Raw genomic sequence first — 19,907 nt, 5'->3', positions numbered from 1 at the left:
CTGTCAGGGCTGGGCACACAAATACGCCTGGAGGCCAAGACTCGGATTTCAGTTCCAGTTCGTAAAGTATTTCCAAGTTGGATATTTCCAAGTTTGGATGTGAGGAGAAAGAAAAAGAGGTCCCCTGAGGCCACATGCAGAGGAAGGGCTGTAGACACAGACAGACTAACATTCTGCTTCCTGCTTTTGATTTGATTTGATTCTTTGAAAAAAACAGATCTAAGAATTGCTGATGCACGGGCCCGCCCGATGCCAGAGGACGTGGGCTTTGCAAAGATTCTGTAATTTCTGTCTCTTTGTAATTAATTATACATGCTGCTGTACAGAGCAAGAAAAACAGAACCTAGAGGTGGGTTTCCCGAGTCCCACAGCCACAACCTGATCCCTGCCAAGGAAAGCACGGTCCCTTGAAAGTCAGAAATAACCCATCAACTGATATTTATTTTCTACTACATGCCTGACCGCGAGCAAGGTGCTTTCTCATAAGCTTGATCTGGGTGAGAAGCTGGGATAAGGGATATGGCCAAACTTAGGGATCCAACAGGGGCTAATGGAGATCACATGCTCACCCCACGACCTGATCTGAGCATTTTCATAGACATTCTGAGTCTTTTCCTCATAGAAAACAGGAGAAGCTGCCTCCTCTTTTCTTCCCCGTTCCCGTTTGTTCAAGCGTTTCTCATGTGTCCTAATAACCATAGATTTCATTTTCCACCCACCCAGACTCCTTGCTCCTCCCAGTTCGGTCCGGGGAGAACTCATAAATGTCATTGGTCACAAAGCCACTCTCCATGCTCGCCAGAGTCACGAATCCACTTTCGGAGGGGTTCACAGCTATGTTGTCATAGTCACAAGACATGCCATCGGGAGCGACTTCGCCCGAACACACTCGGAATGAAATGTTCTTCAGGTCTGGCCGGGTCTCAGCTAAATCGGCTTCACTTTGTTTTCGGATGATGTTGTAAACCTCTAGGTCTGGGCTGTCCCCGTGGTGAGGAGGGGGCCGGAGGCTGTGCTGCTCCTTTGTGCTGGGGTCTGGCTGCTCCCGTTTCCTAGGAGGAAAGAAAACTGGGGCTGAGTATTTTAGATGGGGGGATTGAGAATATCCCCGTGTCTCCCACTCGGGCAGGAGGAAGTCCTGCTGGGCAATCACTACACTGCACTTCTCACCTGTGGAAACATCTGGGTCAGGGCTCCGGGGTGAGGTAGGGTACCAAAACAGGAAAGTGATTGCCTATCTACCACTCACTGCTGCCCCAGCATAGAACAGAGGTGGTTGTCCTGGGATCCCCAGAGCTCCCAGAGCATCCGTGGATAGAATTGGAGGGGGAAAAAATATCACATTTTAAAAAAACTCATCTCCAAGTGAAAGTTAGCCTGTCCTTCCATTCTAAATGTAGGCAATAAATCAGAGTAGAATTAGTAATATCTTTGACTTGATCACCAACAGAATCACGGATATTTTCATATCACATCACAGTTTTCATAGATGCCTTAAAATATTCTACACTCATCTCTACTTCAAAATTATGCTGATTATACCTACCACTAAATAAAGAAGCATTAATAAAGAAACACGTGTATTACTGAATCACATTCATGTTTTGGAAACATTTTGCTAAATTGTTATATCAGTACAATTGCTTCCCTTGCAATCCAATATATTTTATTTTATATATTTAGAGATATTGTTCTGAGAAGGGATCCATAGGCTTTACCCAGCTGCTATAGAGGTCTGTGGCACGAGAAGGTTAAAAACCCTTGAGATAGACTCCAGCTTCTGAGTCACAATTCACAAATCCTGGTGAGGTGCTAAATAGACTACAAAATGGAAACAAACAAACAAACAAACAAAACAACAACAAAAAAATGGCAGAGTAAGTAGTTGGGAAATATATTACTAATTTTTAAATTGAATTCTATTTTTAGATCAAAATTAATTAACTAATAAAAAGGATCATAGTAAGAGCTAACATTTTTGAGTGCTTACTATATGCCCATTCTGCATGAATTAACTGTTTTAATTCTTCTAATAATCCTATAAGGAAGATATTATTAAATGAAGCAGGTTCTACTGTTGACCCTTGAACAATGAGGGGATTACAGGTACCAAGCCCCTGTGCAGTTGAAAATCTGCATGTAACTTTGACCCCAAACTGAAGCATTCATAGCCTGCTGCTGACTGGAAGCCTAACACATATTTTGCATGTTATACATATTATATGCTGTATGTATCCTTACAATAAAGTAAGTGAGAGAAAAGAAAAAGTTATTAAGAAAGTCATAAAGAAGAGCAAAGACATTTACAGTCCTGTACTGTATTTATTGAAAAATACCCAAAACATGTATAAGTGGACCCACACAGTTCAAACCCATGTTGTTCCAGGGTCAACTGTGCATTGCAATCTTACTAATTCACCATAAAATGGCCACCAAAGGGAGTCGAATCTTAAACTGAAACTCAGTTTTCCTGTTGTAAAATGGGCAGACCAGCCTTCTTCTATGTATGGCATGATGCTGGGGAATAAAAAGGCAACTGAGAAGAGCTACGGGAACCTCAAAAATGGTGGCACACGATTCATAGAGATGCTCTAGGCCACTTAGTGTAGCTATTTTGTAGCAATCTATAATTGTATATTCAATTAAAAGCAAAGTCAACTAAAAGGCTTTAGCTATTTCATTTTGAATAAAGGGATTCTGTTTCAGATGTTTGCCAGAAGGCTTTGGGACAGTCATTTTTCAATGGCTCACTATTTACTCCTTCACCCAACTAACAAACATTTTTGGAGAGAGAGCATACATTCACGAAGGCACTTTGCTGAGCGATGTGTGGCTACCTAGGAGGTGAATACCCGTTTCACCCCTCAAGTCATTTGAAAGCTTTCACACACAAAAATTAAAGACTATAAGATCACTTTCTTAATCAAAACTAAGCACAAATGCTTAGTACTTCTGAATGTCCGGAGGCCATCAGAGAATTTACTCTCAAATCTGCAATGGGAATTCTCTTGGAGCGCTGTGGCTTTTCAGGAAGCAAACAGCGCGATGTCCGAGTCTCCAAGAGTCCAGAAGATACACAGGTTTACAAATGAAGGTTTTACTTGCCTCCTTCTATAGATGCAAACCCAAAACACAACCGTGATGACCACAAGGAGAAGGACGGTGCTGGGGATCAGAACGTAAGCAAGATTCAAGGCAGCTTCTGGAAAAAAACAAAGCAAAATGTGTTATCAGCATTAATGATGCTTTTATGAACTTCAGAACAGGCTTCAAAAAGCATAATCAACACAGAGCATTGCAAAGAGCATCTTCCCGGAAGGAGATACGTATAGAGTTAGCCGGTTAGCAAAGCCTTCTAGTTTCAGTGAGTGAGCATTTTCTACCTGTCCTATGACCCTAAGTAATAGAGGAAAGAAGTTTACATGTTGGAGTTTCTTACAAAATATCAGAAGGGCACTGTTTTAATCACATTTTTTTTCTCCAGAGGAAAGAGATTCTCTTTTCTTGCCTTGCTCTCCCTTAACAAAGGGGCTGGCTGCTTGGGCAGTGCTAATATCTTCGGCTCTATGGACAGAAATGGTAGTTCCCAAGGTGGGGTCGGGAAGAGAGAGGGAGGGAGAGGGAAGCAAGTCTCAGTGCTATTATTAGGAAAGAGAAGGTCACATGAAGCACATGAATCAGACTGTAACCTTCCCAACAAATCTGACTAAAACTAATTGGATCCAGTTGGGGCCAAGAGCAGTGACTGTAGAGGGCATTCAGAGGCCTGCTATCCTGACCTTTCCTGTCCTTTAAGACTGAGAACCAAAGAATTTTCTGTCATGGGCCTTTAGGAAGAATCAAGGACTGGCGACTGACCCCTGTCTTACTCCCACTGGTCCAAAGTTCCCAACCTTCTAGAAGCTGTTGCTTTGTTTTCCTGTGAGACTGCAAACCTGACAACCACACGCACACACAAAAAGGGCCCAAAACAAAACCCACTTTAAATGCCACCATGATAACAATGAGCAATGAAAACGCCACCCAGCCCTACACAGCACTTTGTACTTTTTTCAAAGCATTTTCAACACGTTTTACCTGTTGTATAATAAAAAAAATTTGACTGGCCTTTGTCCTCGGTTCCTGGAAGAGAGACTCTAAGTCTTTGGAATTTCTTGGGTAATAGGAGTAACTCTGTTATTCATGAGTCCCTCAGACCGCGTCAGAGTTTATGCCAATGAGATGTCACAGGAGGGGGACGGGTGGGGTCTCAGGATGGTTGAGGGGGGCCCTAGAGATTGAGTTCAATTATATGGCCAATGACCAAATCAATCATGCCTATGTAATAACACCTCCATAAAGTCTCCGTGCACCAAAGTTCAAGGGAGCTTTCTGGTTGGTGAACCAGATGTGCCAGGAGGGTGATTATGCATCCTGATACGGGACCTTCCTGGACCTTACCCAATCTATTTCCTCAGCGGGCTGCTCCTGATTTGGATCCTTTACAATAAAATGCAGTCCTAAGTATAGTGTTTTCCTGAATTCTGTGAGCCATTTTGTGAGTTATCAAAACTGAGAGGGTCGTGGGCATCCTCTGGATTTGTAGCCAGTTTATCAGAAGTGGGAGTGGCCTGGGGACCCCTGAACTTGTGACTGATGTCTGCAGGGAGGGCAGACTTGTGGGGGACGGAGCCCTTCACCTGTGGGATCTGCCCTAAGTTGGGGTGGCTGGTGTCAGAACTGAAATGCAGTATTACAATATCCTAGTTCATTTCAGGGGCACGGTGATGCTCTCAGACAGGTGAGAAATGCAGCATTACTTCCGTCACGCAAAAGAGGACACTACAGCACAGAGAAATGGTGTGCTTTTTTGATGGCCAGTGACACAAACCCAGATCTCCCTCTTAACATCCAAGGTGGGAGGCTCGAGGTTGAAATTCCATTAGCACTCCAATTTATCACCCCATTTTCCTTGATCCTTTATGATTTGAACTGTAAAATGTTTTTGCCCATCTCCTTTATTTTTTTCCACAAGTGAATATCAAGCACGGACATCATGCATTCCGCATCCTGCCTTCTGCTCCTGCAGGACCGCACTCCCACCCCACGACTGCTGGGTATTGTCCCCCCAGCTCACATCCTCATGCAGGCATTTCACCTCCTGGCCAGTCTACTCTCCCCAGGCGCTTCCCTGACCAACCCCAGCACCGTAGGCACTTTCTGCAAAGTCTCAGATGCCCTGTCTAGTTTGTTTTTTAAGTAGCTGAGAAAAGAACAAAGTAGAAAATATAACCTTGGGTAATTTGTGATCAAGAGAGTCCCATCATCTATTTTCCCCAGGAGAGTTCTGTCCATACCGTCATTTCCTTTAAATGTCTCTCTGGCATCTTCTTTCCCCGTGTCTTCCGGAAGCATGGGTGTTGCTGGCCCTGTTCCTTCATCTGGAAACAGACACATGGACTTGAGAACCGGGGGAAGGCCTCACAATCCATAGTCTCTGAGGTCCCACCAGGTTGTAGGGGGGATGCCAAAAAGCAGTAGCAATTTGACTGAGGCCATTTATAAACATAGAAAAGTAAAGGGTTGAATTTGCTGGCCTACAGGTTTAATTGTCTTCATCTTCCTGGTGAGAGTTTTGCTGCCAAGAATCCTGTACTGAAACAGACAGCAGGTGGCTGGTGTCAAGGCACACAGAATTGCAGAGGTGGAGCCAAAGGGCAGGGCCGATGACTCACTTCTAGGACCATAAATGAGCCGCATGGCTCACTTCTTGTCTCAGACTGAATTATTCCCTTCATCTGTCAATAATGACAAGTCACTTCCCAAACTGAATTTGTGGTTGTTGCTTTTCAGCTTTGGGAGAAATGGGCAATACCGGAGAGAGAGATTAATGAACTGCTTGACAGGGCTGGGTGTGGCATATACCTCTCTAAATAGTCTGACTTCACACCAGCCCTCTTCCTGTTGGAAAATCTGGTCTAAAGAACACATGGTTCTAAACCCATAAAAGGGGCCTGGGAAACAGCCCAAATTAACCCAAATCTCAAATGATAGGCTTACCTCGAGGCTTTGTAGAAGGAGCTGTTGGTTTCTCTGTGGCAGAAAGAAACAAATATGAAAATAGTAACTAAATTTCCATGCCATGTGGATGAAATTGGCCAGATCATGGCATCCACTTATTTACTCATTCAGTCATCTGATAAACTTTATTTAATGTTACTAGATGCCAAGATCTGGGTTAGTAAGTCAAAGAAATTTTGCAGCAAGACTAGCCTTCCCCCAGCTTTACCTGGGTATTTTTTTAAAAAAGTATTTTAAAATTTTAGGGGCGCCTGAGTGGCTCAATTGGTTGATCGGCTGCCTTCAGCTCAGGTCATGATCCCGGAGTCCTGGGATCGAGCCCCACGTCGGGGTCCCTGCTCGGTGGGGATTCTGCTTCTCCCTCTCTTTCTGCCTGCTGCTCTGCCTATTTGTGCTCTCTGTCTCTCTCTGTCAAAGAAATAAATAAAATCTTTTAAAAAAAGTATTTTAAAATTTTAAATGCGGGAATTTCCAAATATACACAAAAATAGAAAGAGTGGTAGAATGAACCCCCATGTACCATCACTCAGCTTCAACCCTCATCAACATATGGCTAATCTAGTTTCAAAAGTAATCCCTACCCCTTCCCAGCTACACTCAGGCCTGGATTATTTTAAAGCAATCAAAGACATTTTAACAATTCCCGCGGAGATGTTTTAGAGAGTAACAAACACTGATCTCCCAGGAGTGGACGTGATTGTGGTTGGGGGCAGGGACGCAGATAGCCGCCAGTCCCAAGGCAGACACTGGTGATCTAGAACCCAAGTCCTTTTAAATATCTCAAAGAGCCTCAGGAAAATCAGGCTGCACAAATAATCTACATTGAATGTTTTTACCTTAGGCTGGGAGTGTGTCCCCCTAAGGTACTGGTAGTAAATCTCTCATGCTCATCAGGTGCTCTGGGATTCATAGGGATGGGGTCCTTAAAGGGCATGATTTTGGAATTCTGAAACAGTCCTAAGGCCAGGATGCCAAGGCTATTCTGAAGCTTCTGAAGGAAACTTTTAATCCTCTTCCCATGAGACAGAGAGAGAGAGAGAGTGTGTGTGTGTGTGTGCATGTGAACGCAAGTACACAAAAGTGATGCAAATCTATTTATTCATTTTTAAAAGCCCCACCTGTAGAGTGCCTTCTCTATGATAGAAACATCATCATGTTCTAAGTGTTTTATAAAAACAAACACGATTTACCCTGCTAACAGCCTTATGAGGTAGTTGCTATTATTCTGGTGATTTTGTACGCCATGTATCCGAGGTACCAAGAGATTAAATAACTTGTCTAAATCTCACAGCTAGTGAGTAGCTGAGCTGGAATTTGAACCCAATAAATTCAAGTGACAATTAAAATTGCGAGGAGACAAAAACTGTGCTAGGTAGTGGTGGTACAAGAGCAAATGAGAACAGTTCCAGCTCTCTCTGGCTCTTAGACTCTACGGGATGGCCATAACATATGGAAATACAGGATAATATTAACAAATAGTAATTTTGTGATATTACATTATATACGTAGTATATTCAATAACATGACATGACCTGTTCATTTTCTTGTCCCTCCATGGTTCAATCCACTGTGCAAAAGTGCATTAAACACGGCACATTAATGCAGCATTTCCATCAGTCCCTGCAAAGCATCTGCGATACGTTGCCTCAGCTGATTTGTCTTTGATTTTCACTGAAGACATCTACGCCTTTAGCAGACCCTAGAAGTAAGCAAGGGTTCAGGTCTGGCTAGCATGCACCTACTCTACGTGGTCATGTTGTCAAGTCCAGTTCTAGACGTTATATATGCTATTATCTGGCATAATAGATGGTGGGCCATCCTATTGGAACTGCACTGGATGACCCTCCCCCTCGCCCATCAAGTGCAGGGATTAACTGGTCAAACACGTATGTCTTTAGACCTTACGCCAGCCATGTAGTGAAAGGGACAAACTTATAAACAGGCAGTTAAAGTACTGTGTGTGTGAGGTGCTAAAATCCTCCTAGGAGGAAAACCTAACTTGCTTTTGAGGGGCCCCTGGAAGGTTTCCCAAAAGAATTTTTTTTAACTTATTTTGAAAAATTCCAGATTTATGAAAATTTGCTAAAAGAGTACGAAGAGTGCCCATATATCCTCACCCAAATGTCACGATTTTATCATATTTCATTTATTTATTCTGTCTCTCTCTCTATATATTTATGTCTACGGATCTATATTTTTAATTATATCTATGTATATACCCACATATGTACGAAAAACACATACAGACACATGTGTAACTTTTTTTCTGAGAATAAGTTGCAGACATGGTTACTCTTTACTTCTAATTACTTCAGTATGTTTTCAAAAAGTTGGGGGGGCAGCCTCTTATGTAACCACAGTAGAGTGATCAGAACCAAGAAATCAACATTGATAGTCTATTACAGGTCTATCAGGGTCTAATCTACAGACCTTCTTCAAATTCTGCCAATCGTCCTAATACTGCCCTTTATAGAAAACCATCATCATTGTCCAGGTTCAAATCCACAATCACCTGTTGCACTTAGCTGTGTTATGAGAAAAGATGATGTTCAGCATAAACCCCAAAGGTGAGAATGAGTTGTCTGAGAAAGGGTAGGAATGTTCCAAGCACAGGGAACAGCAGTTAAGAGTTCTTGGGCAACTTCACAGAGCGCACAGGGTAAGGATGAAGGAGGGGGTGGGGAAAACACCTTGTAGCAGCAAAAATCACAGCAAAAACATAGTTAAATTCAAACAATTTTAGGACTACTTAGTCTTTAACTAGATATAACTACCAAGTCATTCTATTCTGGCCAGGAAACGGTGCAGGACTTGGACCTATCAGGTGGCTTCGGGGATCTGAGAAACTTCAGGGACAATCAAAATTCAATTCAAGTTTAGATCTAAGTCAGTTAGGAGGGAGGAGTTTGGGAACCCCCAGCAGAGTGAGACTGCAGGCTTGTAGCCAATTCAAAACACTTAACAGATCTAGAAGCAAATGCCAGTTGAATTTACAAGGCATAGCTAGAGGGTGGTTTAAGCCTGCTCCTCAAGGTGATGCCTGTGAAATCAGGGTACTCCATCATCTACCTCCACTGGTCGTTATGCTGTCTCCTTAAAGCCCCGGAAGATCATGTCATGTGGCTGTTAGAAGACCCAGGAACAATGGCCATCTCCCTTTCAAATTTCTTCTTTTTTCCAAGTTCCTACAGTCAACCTCACATGTGGAAAGAATAAGAACTTGTGATTGTCCACTTAGAGGGATTTTTGTTCCTCGTGCTTCTCATAATTCTCGCTTTGTCATACATAAATTAGACCCTTTCTTTTCTTCATCCCTTCTCTTGGCATCAGACACTCCCCTCCCTGGCTAGGAGTACTCCTCAGTGAGGAACTGTCACTGCATTCGCCAGTGTTTAATATGGCTAGCATTTGCAACAAGCTTTCTCAGAGACCATGTAACAAATTCTGGGAACTAGCAGCTGCTTATGAAGTAAGAGAGGAAGTTGAGAATTCAGCCATGTAACTTGGGAAGGGATTCATTACCATCGGAATATTTGCAAACGAAATTGTTCTTCATGTTGCATCGGTCATCATTCCACCGGAACGTGTAGGGGCCCCCGATGCCAGCAGGTGCGGACGGCTGATGGTACATGACCACGCAGACCTCGCTGCCACACGAAGGCTCATCCACATACCAGTTCCTGTAGGGAAGGGGTCAACAATGGAGACCACTGGAGGAGGAAACCCCAGGACTTCAAAACCTTTGTTTGCCCATCAAGTTCCGTTGAGCCACGAACTTAGGATTCTGCTTCGGAAGACAATACAGAGAGAGGCAGGAATTGGAGTCCTGCCAATAAGTGGAACCATGTGCTTTCTCATGTGGACATCGAGATCAATCATCTGACATTTACCACAACCTGTTTGTAGGGAGGAATATATTACCATATGATATCTGCAAAGTAATTATGAGAAAAAGCAGCTAGCAGGGCCAGTCTGGATGATCTTATTTCTTCCTTGCTTTTTGCTAACTGGCTTCTGTTTCTCTTTGTTTTAGAAATCAGATGCACTGAGAAGAGGCATGGCTTATCTCAGCCAGAGCTTGCCCTGCTCAAATCTCTCTGTGCTTTTCAACCGTCACAACTGCCTTTCTAGCCCCGGGAAGTAAATGGAAAATGCAAGCATCTGAGCAAGACTTTCCAGAATGTAGAAGCTGTCAAAGCAGGTGAGGGGGTGGGGACAAGAGCAGAAGGCCCACATAGTCTTTTTCAGTTTTTAAGTTGTTTCCACTTCATCAGGCAGATGAGCCCCTCCTTCTGCCTCTGTGGCCAAACTTCTTGTCTTTGTCTTCCTTGCTCCTGGATGGGGTGCATTAGTAGCCTGAGCTCCACTATCCAGTGATACTTGGTATTAAATGGTGCTACCACCCAGTTGGATGTAATGATGCCAGGGTAAGGCCTTGGAGTCCATAGAGGGTCTAAATGCTGTGAGCACTCACTGCACGCATTGACTCGAGGCTGGGCTTCATAGTCTGCGTGGTTACGGTTACCCACCTTAGCTGCTTCCTTCTGAGACCCAGATCTTGCCCTGATGCTCAGATTATTTAGCTGGGTCCTGCTGCTCTGCCTAGATCTTGTCAGAGCCCCTTCTTAGGAGGCAGCTGAGAGACAGGTCCCCTTGTAGCACCTCAGTATGGCTCTGCTTGGGTGCTGTGTTACCATCCACCAAAGAGAAGATCCTCTGCTGCACCCGCTGGGTTGAACTTGCCTGGACAATAACTGAACTTGCAACACTGCTTGGATGCTGTGCCTGGACAGCTGGGGGCCCTGACTTAGCCTGGGCTCTGACCCATTATTTACCTCCAGGCCATTTTCCAACCCAGGTGGTGGACCTCCTACCTTGACTTGCCTTGATCTCTTCCCCAATGACCTTATGGCTTTATGTTATTTCATTTCACAGATGATAGAATGGATGGAATCTTATGCCTGGCACCTAGTTCGTGGACTCAAGCCAGCTCTCAGGCTTGGAACTCGCTGATAGAAGAGGAGGCCAGGTTCTCAGGAGGAAGGACCCTACAACACCACAGTTGTGCACATGGTAATAATTTTTCCTGTTCTCCCAAAGGGACCTATGGCCACTTAGTAGGTATCCATGCACTGGGGGAAGGGGAATATCCAAATATAATAAGAACTGTTGGGCACAGGATGCAAGGTGACACTGATATTCGAAGACTTGAAATGTCATCAAGGCTACCCATTAGAGTAGGGGCATATTGAGGCCAGGTAGTAAAGGGAGTTCTGCCCCAGGACCATCTCATGGTGGGACCCATCCAGTGGTCATTTCCCCAGTCCCCAGACACATGGCTTGAACAGCCATATTTGGTAGCTGGTATAGTCCCACATTGGTTCTTTAGCCTATGAGATAAGAGCTACAATAGTGGACTAGGTCAAGTGCAAGTTTCTGAAACTGCACTCTTCCCCACCCTCTCCAAAGTAATAAATAAAAAACCAGTATCTTATCCAGGGGAAGATGACAGAAAGTACTACCACCCTTGAAGAGCTAGAGAATGCCGGGGGCGGGGTAGTCTCCATCATGTCTCTAGTTAGTTCACTGGTCTGGCTCCTGCAAAAACCGGGCAGATCGAGAAGGATGATACTAGAGTAGCATAAACACAGCTAAGTAGAAGTTAGAGCTGCTGTGCCATGTGAGGTATCTTTGCTAGAGCAGGTTAACAGGCCCTTGGCTACTTAATGTGCAGATCCAGTGAACACAGTATTTTCCATCAGAATGAGAATCAGAAACAGTTTGCATTCATTTGGAATGGACAACAATATACATTTATGGTCTTGCCTCAGGCCTATACTAATTTTCAAACTCTCCGTCATAATGTGGTATGAGGAGACCTGGACTACCTAGACATCTTGCAGAAAATCACACTGGTCTGCTCTATTTCTGACATGCTATTGAACCAGGTAAGCTAAGTAAGACACTCGTGCGTCCAGGGGTCAGAGATGTCAGTTTCTAGTGATCTAGGGAACGCCAGAACATCCCTTTCATATTAAAGGACAAATATCGCATCTTGAAGCATCTTACAGTAATGTGAAGAAGGATGCATAGCACGTAGTAGGCCTGTCTGGGTTCTAGAGGCGGCCTATTTCACACTTGGGGATACTGCTCTGGCCCACATAGCCGTTGACATGAAGGACAGCCAGCTTTGAGTGAGGTCCAGAGCTAAAAAGGACCCTGAAGCAGGTTCTAGGCTGTGGTATAAGCAGATTTGCCAGTTGGGCCATATGATCTAGCAGATCCTATTAGTAGAGGTATCAGTGATGGGAAAAATAATGCCATAGAGAATTTGTGGCAAGCCCCAATGACGGAATCGCAATGTAGACCCCTAGGAGTCTACAGCAAGGGTAAGGCCTTGGAGTCCATAGAGGGTCTAAATGCTGTGAGCACTCACTGTAGCTGAGAAATAATCACCTTTTGCAGAACAACTCCTGGCTTGCTACTAGGCAAGAAGCACCAAGAGACTGTGCGATCCAGCTTGCCCATCGTGAGTGCGGTACTGTCAGACCCACCTGGTCCCCGGCTGGGCAGGCCCAGAAGCGATCCATTCTAAGATGGAAGAGGTAGATCCAGGACCAAAGAGCACTGGATGAGCAGGCAGAGCAAACCGCCATGGCATCTCCCACTGTCATTCCAAGGCCTCGCCCTCAGTTTACACCTATCCCTGCATAAGGGAATCAATCCCTTATGACTGGCTGACAGAGGCTGCCCGAGTTCGGTTCATGGACAGCTCAGCCAAGGATGGGAGTACAGCTCCACTGGACAGCAACTGCACTCTGACTGCACTCAGAGTTGGCCTTGAAAGATCAAGGGGTAAGAGGACATCTTCCCCAGGGCTGCAGCTTAGATGGTATGCCTAGTTAACTGCCTCGCATGGAACGAGAAGTTCCCGGAGGTTAGAATACATAAGGACTCCGGGGTAAAGCAAGAGCTTGGCCAGCGGATCAGGAGTCTAAAAGGAGAAAGAGAAGAAGATTGGGGATGGGGAACTCTTGGATAGAGTGATGTGATGTGAATAGACGTATGGGAACAGGCAGAAAGTATGAGGATCTATCACAGTTAAACCCACCAGAAGGCATCTAGCCTAGAAGAGGCACTGAAGGGCCAGGGAGACAAAACGACTCAGCCAGTGGATGGCAGCCAGCCTGCGGTCGGTCGCCCAGTGCTCGCACAACAGATACGTAGTAGGGTAGCCGTGGTGGCAGGGAGGGAGCCCATGCATGAGCTCAACAGTATCCATTTCCACTCACCGAGGCTGATCTAGCTCCGGCCAAACATCTAACCTGCCAGCAACAGAGACCAAAGCTAAACCTCTGAAGGAACACCGACCTTAGGACACCGACCTGGCATTTGGTAGCAAGTTGACTACATTGGACTCCTGCCATTCTGAAAGGGGCAACGGTTCACCTTGACAGGAGTAGACATAGATTCTGGGTATGGATTTGCCTTTCCCCTCTCAGGGCCTCAGGTGGCACCACTATCCATTATTGGATCTACTGGCACAGAACCCCAAACAACACCTCATCAGTCCAAGGGACCTACTTTATAGCAGAGGAGGTGTGGAGTAGGCTGGTCGCCAGGGCTTTACTAGTCATGTCACATGTTGCACCATCTGGAAGTTGCTAGCCTGACAGAATGATGGAAAAATTTGTTGACAACATAGCCAAAGAACTAGCTTAGAGGCAATACTTTGCAAGGAGGCAGCATTATCCTCCAAGACTCAGTGCACGCTTTGAATCAATGACCTTTGTATCATCCCGTGTCCCCAAGAGTAAGAATACAGGGGTCCGGGAGCCACTGGGTGGAAACAGGGGTAGCCTGGCTTACCATCAATAGTAGTGACCCACTTGGGGAATTTGTGCTTCTTGTCTCTGCAATGCTGGGCTCTGTAAGTTTTAGATGTCCCATTACCCAAAGGCAAAATACTTGCACCAGAAGATATAGGAGAAGTCTTATTAAACTCTTGAGTGATGGCTGCCACTTGGGCACTCTGGGATCCTTGTGTCCAGAGACCAACAGGCAAGAAGAGCAGTGATTGTCTTTGTAGGAGGTAACTGGCCCTAATCACAGGAGGAGGGAGCTATGCTGTCACCCATTTGGGGTCAGAAGAAATATGTTTGGCCTCCAGGTTATCTACTTGGGTTCCTGTGGGTCCTCACATACCCCATTTCGATGGTAAATGGAAAAGTGCAATCACTCCAGCCTGAGAAGTGCAAACTGACTGGGGCCTCACATTCCTCAGGGCTGAGGTCTGGGTGCTGCCACAAGGTCAGCCACTGAGGCTCCCTGAGCAGACAGTGAGGGGACTCTAGACTGAATAGTAGAGGAGGGAGGTCAGTGAGTATCAGCTGGGGCCCTGGGACAAGCTAGAGTGATGGGGAGTGAAGTTCATCCTACTAACTTTCCTTTTTTTTTTTTTTAAACTAGAGACAGGGGCACAGAGGGAGAGGGAGAGAGAGAATCCTAAGCAGGCTCCATGCCCAGATAGAGCCCCACACAGGGCTTGATCTCAGAATCCTGAGATCAAGACCTGAGCTGAAATTAAGAGTGGGATGCTTAACTGACTGAGCCACTAGGGCGCCCCACTAACTTTCCTTTTTAAAGTTTCTTCCAGGAAGAGAAGCCCATGAGAACCCTGGAGGGGCCACCCCTGGCACGTAGATGGAAGATATGGATCTGATTAGCATAATGGGTAGACTCCGACAGATGCTGATCTGCTGTCTTCAAGGTAATGGGTAAAAAACATACATTTTAATCTGCATTCTTCTGATTGATAATGAGTTTAAACTCTTTTTTTTTTTTTTATGTGAGCATTTACCAGTTAGATTTTCCATTTTTCAGCTGCTCAGGTCTTTTGCCTCTTTATCTTTCTAAGTTTATCGACTTACATAAGCTTTTAGTGTCTTAATGACTTAAACTCTTGATCGTAAAAAGATAATTTCCCCGTAATCTGTTACATTTTCCCAGTCTTATGTCTGCCTTTTAACTTTGATATCTTTTGATATTTGTCCATGTCACTGCATTTCTTAGGGAGGGACAATGGCAATGCCATGGTGCCAGGGTGGGGTGTGAAATGAGTGAGTCCTGATGCTGTGGGTTTAGGAGGGTCCTCCAAAATGTAGGCTTCCTTAAGTCCCCCTTTGGCCCATCCAGGCCCACTCCCTGTCTGAGTCTTAGCTCCACAGACCTTCAATCTCTCATTGGGGTTCTAATCCAAAAGGCTGGATAGCCAGAACCCCTGACTTCAAACATCACGTGCTGCTAAAACAATGCTTCTGGGCCACATCTACCTGGACAGAGCTCTTGGGACATGAGGTGGGCACGGATCCAGGCTGATTGACCACCTTCACCTCCCTGCTTTGGCCAGTGCTATCCTCTCTGGGCTCTGCCTGGCTGGGCCTTCTCCTCTTACCCCCTGACCGGGTACTGTGGATTCAGCCTCCCTCCTTTTTGAGTCACGTCAAGTGAGCGAGCTGCTGCGGGTTCTCCACACTTACCTGAATGTTGCAGTGCTGCCATCCATCCACGCATAAAGGTCCTGGCAGGCGGTGCTATTGCTTTGCTTCTCCTCACGCCTCCTGAGCCCAATCCAGAAATCACCATCAGACGCCAAGAGGTTTTCAATGAACTTTTCTATCAGTCTCTGTTCATCCTCAGACTCAATGCTGACGAGCTGGCCCCCATCCCTCCTGCAGGCTGTGTTGGCTTCCTCAAAGTTCAGTCTTCGAGAAGCATCGTGGAAGTAAATGACTTTATAACAAGGCCTCTGTGTCCCTCCCCGGCAGACTGGCTGCCCTGGAGGAAAAAAAAAAAAAAAAAAAAAGCCAAACTATTTCAGTACTCCCCAAAGTATCCCAGGGCAGGGATGCTCGGTGGCATTGCCATGAAGCTACCCGCGGGCAGGAATCCTGATTACTCATCCGTGGACTGTATGATGTCATTTAGCTTCTCAGAGCATGTGAATACCCCTTCCGGCATTGGAGATGCAGTGATTTAAACTCTGATGCCTGTATTGTGTAGGGACTCCATATTTTGTTTGGGTTCCATTACAGGTCTTGAAAAGCAGACATTTTTGACTATCCTTTAAAAGAGAGGTAGCTGAAGATTTATGGTTCTGCTTAAAGCCACACACATATAACACTTCCACCTCATCAGGAAGTCTCAGGGAACAGTGTGGTTTATAGGCAGCTTTCTCTGTTTGGTGCTTCCTTCAGGTAAGAGACATGTTCTGAAGTTGGGGGTGGGCTCCTCCATCCTGGAACCCTCTGCCTGGTTAGTAGGACTGAGCTTTTGCCCAGGCTGTGGTGTAAGCAGAAGCTAAGAGCATCAGGTCTATGGGGTCTTCTGCTGTGATCGATCTTGCCTAAAGACACAGATAAGGTTTACTGAACTCTCACCATGGGGCATGAACTATGCTAAGGGCTTCTACATTTATATCTATATGTTCTCTCCTTGAACTCTCATAGTAATTCCCTGATAATAGCTCTTGCTTATGCCCCATTTTACAGAGGAGAAAACTGAGGCTCAGAGAAATTAAGTAATTTGGCTAAGGTCCCATAGCTATCAGTGCTACTTTATAACAAGGCCTCTGTGTCCCTCCCCTGCACGTGGTTCTGATTACAGAGTCAAGCCCCTAACCGTTGAACTACGCTGCCCAGTTCCCACTCCGCCTCAGTTTCAGGCTGCTTTGGGAGCTTACGTAACGTGTCTTATCGGACTGGCACTGGAAGGGCTGAATACCATCTCAGTCAAATGGATGGGATTCTATTGAGGAGGGACAAATTGTTCACTGGTACATACCCCTCCCCCACCCAGCTGGCATCTGGGTGAAACCTCGCTGCGTGCAAACTCCGTTCCATCAACATGGATTGCGTAAACACTCTGTGCCCGGCACTGTGCTAGGTGCTGGGAATACAGAAACCACAACGCCAGTTCCTAGCCTGCAGAAGCACAGAGCATATACTTCTGGACCCAAATGTACAAGCGGAAACCAAATTTCAACAACGGAAGTCCCCTGCAAGGCAAGAGCCAGATTGTGGGCTGTGGGTGCGAACTGCTGCTGCAGAGAAAGGGATGAAGGCTGTTGGTTTGGGAACCTCTTCCCAGCCCTCAAGGAATGTTCTCGTTTTCCTAACTTGTTTTGCAGCCATGCAGGGACCCAGAGAGCATTCATCATTCCCAACACTGACCAGAATCCGGGGCAAAGGCTGCACACAGTTAACTGCATTTTCAGTGCTAAATGGGAACAGAGCGCATGCAGACAATCCAGGAGATTCCTGTGAAGTCTTGTTTCTACTGCTCCCTTTATCACTTTTGTAAGGAAATTCTCGATAAGCAACAAGTTAAAAGAGTTTTGTGTCTTCTCCCTTTCTCTGCTATTCTTCTGCTATTGCTAGAACTCTAACAGGACTGGCCCATCAGCAAATTAGGAGGCCTCAAAACGCAAGACATTTTCACTACAGCCTTGTTCCAGAGAGAAAGAGGGGCGCTGGCCAGGGAGGCTGTCGCTGGCATGCTGCCTGGGGAGAAGCCTGGGCCAGCCCTGCTATTGTGATTCCTTCAAGGGGGATCCAAATGAGGCAGCAGAAGGAAAGTGAGCTCCAGGTACCTTCAGTCTGGCCATGGGCATAACATAAGGTGTAGCTGAATTTACTGGCAGTCCCCTTTTTTCTACTGTTGGTTTATCAAGGGAAAACATGACACCTTAAACGGGTTTCCTGTATGGTCCAGCCTGGCCACACATGGCAAGTCAGCGGGTGAGTGCCAGAGAGCGCCAGAGCTGGAAGGATGCCTGAGGCGCATCTGGTTCCCCTGCCTTCAGGAAGTGTCTTTCTCTTCTTATTTGCAGGAAGGGGAAGGGCGGGGGCTTCTGTTCCCCACGACCTAGGACAAAGCCCATGCAGCTCTAATCTGGGCGGCTTAATTCAGGTGCACCCCCCCCCCCCTCTGCCGCCTCGCAGCCCACCCCCATCCCAAAACACACTTTAGATCCTTTCCATCAGCTCTGAAAGCCGGGATAACGGAGTGGATGTTGTCATTCTCCGCCACCCCCTTGGCCAATCTGTCTGCGCCCCGAAGACCTGAGAAAGAGGCACGGACATCCTTTCCCCGACATGCAGAACAAACAGAAGAGGCGAGAAACAAGAGCACTGTACCTCCTCTGAGGTCCAAGTCCGAGGCTGCAGTGACACGACAGGAGGAAGGAAGCGGAGAGTCATTCCCCTGAGTCAGGCGGGGCTTGTCCCGAGCTAGCTAGGCTTCTTTCTCGATCTCTAAGCGCTCTGCTTCCAGAGCGGGATCCCGCCATCCTCCCCCCAGAAGAGACCGGGAGTAACAGGCTGCGTCCCCACCGCACAGCCGATCCGGAACCCCCGCTGTACCCGCGGTCTCCGGGAACAGGAGACCTCCCCCGTGGGCTGGAGGAGAGTTGGTGAGCCTGCCCCTGCGCCGGGGTCCAGGCAACTGTTGCGCCGCATTCGGCGGGGCGGGCCGAGGAGCGCGCCTCCTGGGGCGGATTTGCCCACCGCCTCACCCAGCCTACGCCCCCCAACGCCCGGAACTCTGGGGAGGGGACAGACTTTGAGTGCTCCAGGATCGGCAGCGACCCGCGCTGCCGTTAGCCGCGGGGCGACGGACCCCTACAAGCAGGGGGCGCAGGAGGGCTGGGTCCGCTGCCGAGACGAGGCCGCCCCTCGCCTCTGCAGGGGGCCAGAGAAGAGGTGCGGCGGCCTTGACGACGGCCCGCAGCAGCTGGGGTGCGGTGGGTGCATCCGCGGAGCCCGACCGGGAACCAGCCCCCGCCCCTGCGCGCGCACTCACCGCTTAGCAGGCGACCGGTGGCACCCCGGGGCCCCGCCAGCAGCGCGGCCAACAGCATGGCCTGCAGCGCGAGTCCCGGCTGCATGGCCCCGGCTCGGGTGCGCCCTCGGACGCCGCGGCGCCACGGCGGTGGAGCCGACCGACCCGCAGCGGCGTGCACAGCAAATGCAAAGGCGGCAGCCGCATCTCCCGAGGACCAACGGACGGGGCGCCCGGTGGAGGCGGGGAGGGCGCGGAGCCAGCGCGCCGTCCTCCGCCCCCCTGGGACGTCACGGAGGGGAGGGCAGCCCCGCCGCTGGCCCGCCCCGATGGCCTCCTCCGGCGGCCTCGGCGCCACAGACCGGGCCCGCCGGAGGGGAGCGAGCGGAGGAGGGGCGCCAGCTCCCTGCCCGCCCCCTCCCGTCCCCGCCTCCCCCGAGCCTCCCGCGGAGATCTGCGTTTGCCCAGGGCGCGGGGCCCGGTAACACCCCAGTCGGCCTCTCTGAAATCTGATGGAGAGAGCACTGTGGCTCAAAACAGGGCCACCTCTCCGCCGCACTCCTCGCAGCCATGGCCAAATTCACCCCGAGCCCTAGGCTCCGCAGTGTGGGCCAGTGGGAGAGGCGAGGCGCTGAGACCTCCCTGGGGCTCGGGAGGCCGCAGGCCGGGCGCTCGGCGCCACCCGTGAGAAAGGAACGGCGGATACAGAGAAAAGATGCTCACGTGGGCAGTGTGCCCCTGGCCGGCCAGTTATGGGGCAGCGTGGAGAGTGTCCAGAGGAGGTGGCTGAGTTGGAGTTCTGGCTGAGAAGAGAGTAGCTCCACCCGAAGCCAAAGGGTGTCTCTGAACTCAGCAAGGAGATAATCCGCGCCGTATGCGGGGCACCTGTTGGGAGGTGGGGGTGACTGTTCAGCCTTGGGCTGGTGGCAGAAGGGAGAGGAACCTCCCTAGGAAAGAATGGTCCCTCTCTGTGGAAAAGCCTTCCTCCCCAGCTCAGCCCTCAGTGT

General features: G+C 47.9%; 2 protein-coding genes across 3 annotated transcripts in view; one reads left to right on the top strand and one right to left on the bottom strand.

The window, feature by feature from the left end:
- Window positions 1-414: 414 nt before the first annotated feature.
- On the bottom strand, window positions 415-19,099 carry LAYN (layilin). The gene is made up of 7 exons (XM_035008904.1): window positions 18,922-19,099; window positions 15,600-15,897; window positions 9,583-9,740; window positions 6,040-6,072; window positions 5,337-5,420; window positions 3,106-3,202; window positions 415-1,052 (listed from the first exon to the last, which is right to left on the bottom strand). Exons 1-7 carry the CDS (start codon window positions 19,004-19,006, stop codon window positions 689-691), a joined length of 1,119 nt encoding a protein of 372 aa, XP_034864795.1. The 5' UTR covers window positions 19,007-19,099; the 3' UTR covers window positions 415-688.
- Window positions 19,100-19,216: 117 nt separating this feature from the next.
- BTG4 (BTG anti-proliferation factor 4) overlaps window positions 19,217-19,907 on the top strand; it is a 46,171-nt gene continuing 45,480 nt past the window's right edge. For both annotated transcript variants that reach the window (XR_004679969.1, XM_035008905.1), the window contains exon 1: window positions 19,217-19,772. The gene's annotated coding sequence lies outside the window, so the exon portion shown is untranslated. The remainder of the gene's footprint in view (window positions 19,773-19,907) is intronic.

This window comes from Mirounga leonina, unplaced genomic scaffold (genome assembly GCF_011800145.1).
Source record: "Mirounga leonina isolate KUSES-001 unplaced genomic scaffold, KU_Mleo_1.0 Mir_153, whole genome shotgun sequence".
NCBI lineage: Eukaryota > Metazoa > Chordata > Mammalia > Carnivora > Phocidae > Mirounga > Mirounga leonina.
The sequence above is the reverse complement of the archived record's forward strand: the minus strand, read 5'-3'. Positions and strand labels throughout refer to the sequence as shown.

What these genes read in the sequence shown, in the direction of transcription:
- LAYN (XM_035008904.1), bottom strand. Translation starts at nt 19,006, where the DNA reads ATGCAGCCGGGACTCGCGCTGCAGGCCATGCTGTTGGCCGCGCTGCTG. An exon ending in CGTTTGCAAATATTCCGATG is followed by an intron (nt 6,073 to 9,582) that starts GTAATGAATCCC and finishes TTTCTGCCACAG; the next exon opens with AGAAACCAACAGCTCCTTCT. An exon ending in GACATTTAAAGGAAATGACG is followed by an intron (nt 3,203 to 5,336) that starts GTATGGACAGAA and finishes GTTTTTTTCCAG; the next exon opens with AAGCTGCCTTGAATCTTGCT.